The sequence below is a fragment of the Echinops telfairi genome, unplaced genomic scaffold (assembly GCF_000313985.2).
Source record: "Echinops telfairi isolate 266 unplaced genomic scaffold, ASM31398v2 ScPeMD7_34;HRSCAF=130, whole genome shotgun sequence".
NCBI lineage: Eukaryota > Metazoa > Chordata > Mammalia > Afrosoricida > Tenrecidae > Echinops > Echinops telfairi.
In genome coordinates, this window is record NW_022103931.1 from 204,098 (window position 1) to 214,817 (window position 10,720).

Consider the following 10,720-nt stretch of genomic DNA (forward strand, 5'->3'; position numbering starts at 1 on the left):
GGTTGCAGACAAGTTCTCTCATTCATACCCGTATTCAAGTCTTGTTAGTGTGCTTAAAAGAACAAAATAGAAGTTCCAAACAGAATAGTGATTTTTGAGTGGATCTGCTGGGCCAGTTAAACTCATACATAACATAGTGTTCAGCTCGAAAGGTGATGACGGCTGTCTTCTGGGATTTCAAAGGAATAATCTAGGTAGATTTTCTTAAGTAACACAGGACAATCACAGGGGCTTATAAAGAAGTTATAAGGAAATAAAAAACTGCTTAAAGGACTGGAACATTGTACTGAGGACATTTTTGTTCATCATGACAGTTCATCTGCTTAAGTTTTGAGGATAGCAAGGACTATCGTAAGGAGTTCTGGTGTCCTAGTGCTACCAAGCAAAAGTTTGAACCTACCAGCCAGCTGCTCATCTGGAGAAAGATGAGACTGCTTTCTCATAAAGATGTCCAGTCTCCGAAACCCACAGGGGCAGTTCCATTCTGTGCATCAGGGTTGCTATGAGTTAGAACTGACTGCATGGCAGTGAGAAGGGCTATCGTATCAAAATTTCACTGGGAAACTTTTCCTCCATCCACTTACAACCCTGATGGTCTTGCCCCATCAGATTTGTATTTCTTCCCCAAACTCAAAGAACATGTAAAAGGCACAGTTTGAGTTCCTTGAGGATGCCTAAGCTGCTGTTTGGTCACTGTACTAATCAGAGAGCACAGGATTCCTCAGGAAATGGTTAGCTAGATGGAAAGACCACCTTCAGAAATGAATAGATTTTGGTGGAGGATATGTCAAGAAACAGAGACTTCACGTTTTCATATTTTTGTTTAATATTTCTATGATTGTGTAACAATACTTTTTTCACTTACTGATTTTTCTTATCTATTAGTATACTGATGGACTTTTTTCTTATGTATATAGTGAATGTGGCTAGATTAAATATTAGTGTACAATTATCTGTCCCAGTTCCTGCATTAAAGTCTTTTGTGTATATTCTTATACTTAGGAGTGGAATTAGTTGAGCATATGGCAGTTCTATGTTCAAATATTTGAACAACTACTACATTGTTTTTCATAGTGGGCACACCATTCTACATCCCTGACAGCAATGCATGTGGTTTCTGATTTCTCCACATTCTCACCATTAGTTATTTTTCATGTTTCATATAATAGCCGCTCTAGTGGTTGTGAACGAGAGAAAGACGAGGCTTTCTACTCCTGTAAAAAGTTACAGTCTTAGAAACCAACAGGGGCAGTTCCACCGTGTCCTGTAGGGGTGAGATAAGTCCAAATTGACTTACAATGGCAGTGAGTTTGGATTTGCTCTGAGTGGATGTGAAGCTGTTTCTTACTGTGATTTTAATTTGAATTTCACTAATGATAGAGATGTTCAGCATATTTTGTGTGCTATTTGTGTATCTTCTTTGGTACAATGTCTGCTCAAGTCCTTTTCCCACTTTCTAATTGGGATCTATCCTTTTTTTTTTTCAATTTTAGGGCTTCCCGTCTATATTCTAGATATTAAACCTTTGTCATTTATATCCTTCCCAAGAAGTTTCTCGCATTATGTATGCTACCTCTTAACTTTCTTCAGAAAATCCTTTATTGATAAAATGAAATATTTTTAATTTTGATGAAATCCGATACATCTATGTTGTTTTTTGTTCAAGAATAAGGAGCAGGAGCCCTGGTGGCATAGGGTGTTTAGCATAAGCTGCTTCAAGGGAAAACGATGCAGGTCTTGGCTTGTGTCAGTGGTTCTCAACCAGTGGGCCGCAACTCCTTTGGGTGTGTGTGTGTCAAATGACCCTTTCACAGGGGTTGCCCGGTTCATAACAGCAAAATTAAAGTTTTGAAGTAGCAATGAAGATAATGTTATGGTTGAAGGGTCACCACAACATGAGAAACTGCATTAAAAGGTCATGGCATTAGGAAGATTGAGAACCACTGGCTTAGGTGATCATTTACAGTCCTGGAAACACTAAGGAGCAGTCTACTCTGTCCTCTAAGGTTGCTCTCAGTTGGAAATGACTTGCTGGTAATAGGGTTATTGTCAGCTTATCTAAGAGTCTATTATACGGGATTTTGTAGCTGTTTTCATTTGTGAATTTTGTCATCTAATTACTATGTTTATGTCAGCAATCCATTTTGAGTTAATTTTTCTGTGTCCTTTGAAGTAGGGGCACAACTTCATCCGCCCCCCCCACCCCTTAATTAGGGAGGTATGTTAGGGAAGTCAGGATCAGCAAACAGTAAGTATACAATCATTGGTCTCCTCAACCAGCAGCCAAGTCTCTTACTGATTCTCAGACTCTCAGGCATATGGTAACCAAGTCCCTTTCCAGGTCTTAGTCTCCTAGCCCTTGGCCTTTGCCTCCATTGGCTGGGAAGCAATCCCACCTGTCGCTCTGTACCACTTCAATCTTTAACCTGTGGGGGTTCCATTTGTTGAGGGGACTGTTCTTTTCCAGTTAGATGTGTTTTGTAACTTTTTTGACAATCCGTTAGCCATAGATGCATAAGTCTATTTCCAAACTCAGGGATCTATTCCATTGTTTTTGTTCTTATAGTACTATCAGATTATTTTAAGTATCTTATATGTTATACTAAATTTTCCAATGGTATTATAGTGCATTTTATAATGAGAAAGTATGAGCCCTACTGTCCTCGTCTTTTTCAGGGTGGTGGTGCTGTGGATTAGATCTTGGGGCTGCTAACTGCAAGGTTTGTGGTTCAAAATTACCAGCCACTGTGCATTAAAAAGCTAAGGCTGTCTGCTCCCATAAAGATGTGCAGTCTTGGTTAGTTTATATAGGGTCACTGTGAGTGGAATTGATTTCATGACAGTAGGTTTGGTTTGGATATTTGAGATCTTTTGTGATTTCAGGTTAATTCAAAACTTGGTTTTTCCATCTCTACAAAAAGGCTTTTGGAATTTTTATAGGGATTATGTTGAAGCTGTTGCTCACTTTCCATAGTTAGTTATACCTTAACAATAGTAAGTCTTCTAATTCATATATATGGACTTTATTTATTTAGATATTTTAAGAATTTATTCAACAGACTTATATTTTACAGTGAACTAATCTTATTCCTAAATATTCATTCTTATATGGGTATTGTAAATGGGATTATCTTTTAAGATGGTTAATTATTTTTTTCTGAATTTTTAAAAATTCATTTCATTGGGGGCTCATACAACTCTTAGCACAATCCATAGATGCATCAATTGTGTAAAACACATTTTTACATTCGTTGACCTCATTCTCAAAGCATTTCCTCTCTACTTAAGCCCCTGGCATCAGGTCCTCATATTTTCCCCTCCCTCCCCCCTCCTCTTTTGGAATTTTCTGTATGTAGGATCATTAGACCTGCAGAGAAGGAGTAGTTTTAACTTTTTCTCTGTAATTGGTCAACTATTTGCAATTGCTAGGTCATGCGGAAAATAACCATGGTGAAGTGAAAGTGAGCATTTTTATCTTACTCCTTATTTTAGAAGGTCTTTTTAAAATTTATTTATTTATTTTTAAACATTTTATTGGGGGCTCATACAACTGTTATCGCAATCCATACACACATCAATTGTGTAAAGCGCATTTGTACATCATTCTCAAAACATTTTCTCTCCACTTAAACCCCCGACATTAGGTCCTCTTAGAAGGTCTTTCGATGAGACCATCAGCTCCTATAAAGATGTAGTTGAGAATGATGAGGGCAATGAATGTACAAATGCGTTTTACACAATTGATGTATGTATGGATTGTGATAAGAGTTGTATGAACCCCTAATAAAATGATTAAAAAGATGTAGTCTCAGAAACCCAAAGGAGCAGTTCTACTCTGTGTTAAAGTATTATTATGAGTTAGAATCAACTCAGTTGAAACAAGTTTGATTTTCTTTCTCCCACTGAAAGGATCCTTCTTGGCTTAGTTCTTGTGTTAGTCTGGGTGGACTAGAGAGACAAATTCGTAGACACTCTTATGTTTATAAGAAAGGGCTTTATATGAAAGCAATTTTATATTGAGAAAACATCTAAGCCCAGTCCAGATCAAGTCCATAAACCCGGTATTATCCCATATGCCCCATACCAATCTATAAATTCCACTTCAGACTCATGAGACACATGCATTGACACAGAATGCAGGAAGATCACAGGCCAGTGCATGGATAGTCTTGTCGATCCAATGGCAGTGTAAGCATCTCAGCTCTGGGAGGGGTCTCTCAGTGGCTCCTCCAGCTCCAGGGCACTAGCCAATCTCCATGTGTTTGTCAGTAGGAATTTCTCCCAGGGAGTGAGCCTGTGTTCTGCCTCCAGCATGCTAGTTATCTCCTTATTGCCTCCAAATGAGGTCATCAAGTTGTGGCCTGATTGACAGGCTCAACTCCACCCCTTCACTCTTAGTCTCAAATTGGCAACAGATTATGTAACTCTCACAGTTCTTTTCTCCCCCTTCTTTTTAAATCATTTTATTACAGGTCTTATTACAGTCCATACTTACATCCATTGTGTCAAGCACATTTGTACATATGTTACCATCATCATTTTCAAAACATGTTTCTTTCTACTTGAACCCAGGTATCAGCTTATGCCCCACCCACCGCCCCAAAAAGACCCTTGATAATTTATACTTTTTTTTTCATGTCTTACACCGACCACTGTCTCCCATCATCCAATTTTCTGTTGTCCATTTCCCTGGGAGGACATTATATGTAGATCTTTGTGATTAGTTCCCCGTTTCTCTCCACACCTTCCCTTTACCCTCCTGATATTTTTATTCTCATTATTGGTCCTGAGGGGTCTTATCTGTTCTGGATTCCCTGTGTTGCGTGCTCTTATCTATAGCAGTGTAGATGTACTGGTCTAGTCAGATTTGTAAAGTAGAATTGAGGTCATGATAGTGCATGGGGAGGAAGCATTAAAGAACTAGAGGAAACTTGTATGTTTCATACGTGCTATACTGCACCCCGACTGGCTCAACTCTTCCTTGTGACCCTTCTCTAAGTGGTTGTCCAGATGGACTTTGGGGCTCTTTTCTGCTCTCCCCTTCATTGACATCAATATGATTTTTTGTTTTTGGTCTTTGATGCCTGATACCCGATCCCATCGACACCTCATGATTACAAGGGCTGGTGTGCTTTTTCCATGCGGGCTTAGTTGCTTCTCAGCTAGATGGTGCTTATTTATCTTCAAGCCTTTAAGACCCCGGATGCTATATCTTTTGCTAGCCGGGCACCATCAGCTTTTTTCACCACATTTGCTTATGCACCCATTTTGTCTTCAGCCATTGTGTCCGGAAGGTGAGCTGGGTTATTAGAACAAAGTGTTCTTGCATTGAGGGAGTACTTGAGTAGAAGCCCAATGTCCATCTTCTACCTTCATACTAAACATATAAAATATATGTATATAGATTTATTTCCCTATTGTTATATGTAAGTATATTTACATATGTATGTGCCCGTATTTAGACCTCTAAAAATGTCCTTTGCCTCCTAGTTCTTTCTCTATCACTATCATATTTGGCCTTCATTCGGGTTTCAGTAATTCTTCTTGACCATATTGCCCTTGGTCAAGCCCCACCAGGCATCCTATGCCCTCCTGGCCATCGATTTTAGATCAATTGTTCCCTTGTCCGTAGGTGTCCTTGACACTTCCTCTTTCTTTCCTCCTCCTCCTCCTCCTCCCCCTCTCTCGTGTCCCCCCAGAACTGTCGATTCTTTTATTTCCTCCTCTGGATTGTTTATCCTGCCTATCTTGTCTGGATTGACATTAAGAGACAATAATAAGCAAAAAAATAAAACAAATCAACAAAATAAAATAACAACATAACCAAAAAACCCCCATGGACCAAAAGAAAAGCCTATAAATAGTTCAATGTCTGTTTGTTGACCCATAGGAGTGTTTCTGGTCGAGTCTGATGGGATGCCATGCCCTTGCCCCAAAGTCTATCTTTGATATTTTCCCGGGACTTCATTGGTTTGCTTCCCTTGATGCTGTGTTGCACATACTTAGTGTTTCGCCCTGGTGTTGAGGGGCCAGATCTGGCACAATTCCTGCACTGTGTCTTCATTGTTGTCCCCCATAGCGCTGTGGAGCAGTGAGGGACATCATGTCCCATGGTGGGGCCGGCCATATGGTCCTCTCTGTACATTGGCTGCTCTGAGCAGGAATATTATTCCCGTGGGCCAGGATGTGTTCCACTCTCCTTCCCTCTTTTTGCACCTGTGTGCTCTGATCAGACACTCCCCTCTCCCCAAGGTATAGCTTCAGGTATAGCTGAAGTGCATTCTCCTTGGGGGAGGGTAATTGGGATTGGGGCTGGCCCCGCCGATCTCTCTATTTCCTGCTTCATTTCTGTCAGTTGTGTTCACATCTTGGCGCACCAGTTTGATGTCTGGTCTCTCTCCCTCTCCTGTGGAGTTGTAAAAAATACCCTCCCCTTGGGTACTACCACAGTTCTTAACGTGGAACTGCCCACTATGTTCTGCAGGAAAACGAAATTTTCTGCTCCTGTAAAGATTTACAGCCTCTGGAATGCAAAAGAATAATTCTATTCTGTCCTATAGCGTTGCTATGAGTCATATTCAACTAAATGGCAATGAGTTTTTTAAAATTCTCCAGTGTTTATTATGTTAACTGTGGGGTTTACATAAATTTTATCATATTGAGGATTTTCTCATCTTTTCCTAGTTTCTTGAATGTTTTTATTAATAAAGTTTGTGTGCTTCTGTCAAATGCATTTTCTGTGTCAACACAGATGCTTATGAAGTAAGTTCTTTGTTCTATTAATGTGGTATATGAGACAATGATTTTATACTGTTCAACCACCACCGCATTCTTTGTATAAATCCCAATTTGTTAAGATGTTTAATCCTTTTAATATGATATTGGATAACATTTGTTAGTATTGTGTTCAGGATTTTTGAAAAGTATTTCAAAAGGAGATTGATGTGTAACTTTTTGGGCTGTTTTCCATAGCTGGGTAATACTGGCTGCATAGCATGAGTTAGAAAGTTTGAGAAGGACTGGTGGTATTTATTCTTTTTTGTAATAGAGTTTTTTAGAACAAAAAACTTATTATGATTTAAAATTTTACAGAGCAAATTGGATTTCCATTCAACAATTCATACATTGATTTCAGTCCCCAAGATGTACCAGCACTTCTCCCCCTTCCGCCCTCCCTATGTTTATTGTTATTATTCATCTTTCAATCCTGACCTTTCTTGCTTTCAAGAGTTTTTATCCATAGGCAACTACTATCCTTTTGATTTTGTATGGTTTTTCTAAGGAGCGTATACCTCTCAGCTCTTTATAATAGTCTCTCGTGAAGCCATCTGGTCTCCAATTTTCCTTTTTAAAATTTCATTTAAGCCGGTATAAACATTTCTTATCCAATAGTCATTATTATTAATCTTTAAAAATATTGTTGCCCTGAGATAAGTGCCATTTGAGCACTTATATGAGCTACTTCTCCTTTTTTTAGCGTTTTATATGTACATTAATCCTTTGCGTTTCTCACTGAAATATATTTTGATTAGTTCTAAAGTTCTTCTAATTTCCCACTTCTATGCTGAACATATCTTGAATAATATAAAATATTGATCATTGTATTAGAATCAAGGGCTAGAATTTTGCTCGACTAATCCCTTTGAAGCTACATGAATTTTTTTTGCCTTTTCTCTCCCTTTTTAAAGAATGGACATTAAAGTTAACCGGCTTCGACATAGTGAATGGTTTACTTCCGACAGCTTAACCTGAAGACTTTTATTTTGTGTTATATTTTTTTCCAGGTCTGCAAAGAAAGCAGAATTGGAAGAAAATCAGCGGAGTTATAAACAGAAAAAGAAGAGACGACGCATTAAGGTTCAGGAAGATTCATCCAGTGAAAACAAGGTCATAAATACATTTACTGTGAGCCTTAAGTATAACTGGTACTGGAGACTATCGTAAAAATGCTGTTATGTCATCTGTTTCATTCATTAAGTATATCCTGCTGGTTTATCTGCATTTTCACTTATTATATATTGACTTATTGGATGTACAAATATACAGAACTATTAATGTGACATCTTTTTTCTGTAATTCAAGTCTGATTGGTATTTTATTTTATGGTCTTTCTAATTCATTATTTCATATTCTCATCTACATAATGAGACGAGAGTGATCAGCCTATTTTTTTAAAAGATAAAACAATTTATTTTGGTCAATGAGTAAAATTATTCTGTCAATGAAGTTAAGGCAATTTGACTTTTTCCTTTAGAGACAGAATTTTATGGAGTAAAGGTTTTTTTGTAATAGGTTTGATTCTTTTATCACCATTCATGACTGCTAAATATTCTAAAGTTTTTCCTATGTTTTCTTCCACCTTACTTAAATACATTAATTAGTGAATTATAAAATGACAAACAAGCATTTTTGTAATGTTTACCTCTAATTTAAACGACAGAGTAATTCTGGAGCGGAAGACAATGAGGAAGAAGAAGAGGAAGAGGAAGAGGATGATGACAATGATGATTCCAAGTCTCCTGGAAAAGGCAGAAAGAAAATTAGAAAGATTCTTAAAGATGATAAGCTAAGAACAGAAACACAAAATGCTCTTAAGGAAGAGGAAGAGAGGCGAAGACGTATTGCTGAGAGGGAGCGTGAGAGGGAGAAATTGAGAGAGGTAAGGTAACCTGTTTATTTTCATTTAATTTCATTTGCATGATACATAACATTTTCAGGTTCTTCGATATATTGTATTTTTCAAAACTTAGATTGTGTTCTAATAACCTGGCATTCTGTGATGCACATTTTCCCAACAAAATCGCTGAAGACAAAATGGGTGCATAAACAAATGTGAAGAAAGCCGATGGTGCCTGACTATCCAAATATATAGTGTCTGGGGTCTTCAACGCTTGAAGATAAATAAGCACCATCTAGCTGAGAAGCAGCTAAGCCCACATAAAAGAATCACACCATCCGGTGTGATCATGAGTGTCAATGGGATCAGGTATCAGGCATCAAAGACCAAGAACAAACAATCATATTGATGTGAATGACGGGAAGAGCAGAGTAAAGACCCAAAGTCCATCTAGACAATTGGACATCTTATTACGGAAGGGTCACAAGGAAGAGTCGAGCCAGTCAGGGTGGGTATAGCAAGGATGAAACATACAAGTTTCCTCTATTTTTTTCATGCCTCCTCCCCAAACTATCATGACTCCAATTCCACCTTAAAAATCTGGCTACATCCGAACATGTACATTGGTACAGATAAGAGCTGGAAACACAGGGAATCCAGGACAGATAAACCTTACCATTAGTATTTTTTTTTTACCATTAGTATTTTATGCAACTGAAAATAAATCTTTTTGAGGTTGTATTAAAGGAGCCATTTTAATTTTTGTGCTTGGCTCCTAGTTTTAAGATCATCAGTTCAAACCCACAAGCCGTGCTACAGGAGATAGACTGTCTGCTGCTCTAAAGATTTTCAGTCTTGTAACTCTATGGGACTGTTTTACCGTCCCGTATAGGGGGTAGCTATGAGTTGAAGTCAACTGGATGGTACTAGGTATGCTTTTTTGGCAATATTAGTATAAGTAGTGATATAATAAATATCAATATTTTTGAATAAACACCAAAGTGATACTATAACTGTGAACTATGTAGAGCAGAAGAATAGGTATAAATTATTGCTTTAAGGTGATACAGGATTTTAATTTATTTTTAAGCTTTTATGTTAAAACTTAATCTATATGCATACAGTAGCTAGAGAGAATAGTACAATGTCTAGAGAATAGAATAAGAAATAAATTTGCCCATTTTTCAATTTCAAGTGACCAACATTTAAAAAAAGTATTTTAGAACATTATATCTTTATTAAAAATCAGTGGTTTTTTATATCTCCAGCTACCAATTATTACTATTGAAGAAGTGTCTCACTCACTGCCATTGAGTCAGTTCCAACTCATAGTGTCCCTACAGGATAGGGTATAACTAGGTCTTGTGGGTTTCTAAGACTGTAACTCTTTTTCTCCCCACCCCCCTGCCCCCCTTCTTCCTTTTCTTTTTTTAACAGATAGAACAATCAACATTTTTCCTGCTCCTTAATATTCAAATCATTTTTGAGCAAATCCTAGACATAGCATTCTCTCCATGATTAGTTTAGAATGTAGAGCTTAAAGGTAAGGGCATTTTAAGCATTACTCCAGTTAAAGTTACAAATAATTCATACAGTGTATCAAATATGTAGATAATATTAACATTTTCTTCACAAGTTAAATAGTTTTGGCAAAAGGCAGGAGTCTAATAAGATCAGTCTGTTGTTATGGTACAGTTCACTATGCTTCAAGTCTATTAATCTATAGTTTTCTCTACAGTTACGGCATAGTATTTCTTTCATTCTGGATTTCACTGGTTTCATCCCTATGATTTAGCTCTAATTTTACTTATAAATTGCTAGTTAGATCTAGTATCTCGTTCAGTTGCTTCTTTTGTGGGGCAAAACATACTTTATGGGTGTTTCACTGCTCAACCAATAAAAGATAATTTAAGTCTCTTTTTGTGATGTTAATCAATTTTACTTAGAGCTTTTTTTCTAATCATTTTATTAGGGGCTCATACAACTCTTATCACAATCCAGACATACATCAATTTTGTAAAGCGCATTTGTACATTCATTGCCCTCATCATTCTCAAAACGTTTCCTCTCCACTTAAGCCCCCCGGCATTAGGTCCTCATTTT

The 10,720-nt window shown here is 37.5% G+C and overlaps 1 protein-coding gene across 1 annotated transcript in view; it reads left to right on the forward strand.

Moving 5' to 3' along the window:
* Nucleotides 1–10,720, forward strand: part of ATRX (ATRX chromatin remodeler) — a 256,653-nt gene that overhangs the window by 121,293 nt on the left and 124,640 nt on the right. The window contains exons 14-15 of the mRNA XM_004715899.4: nucleotides 7,785–7,887; nucleotides 8,441–8,659. Of these exons, the coding sequence (XP_004715956.2) occupies nucleotides 7,785–7,887; nucleotides 8,441–8,659 (322 nt within the window). The remainder of the gene's footprint in view (nucleotides 1–7,784; nucleotides 7,888–8,440; nucleotides 8,660–10,720) is intronic.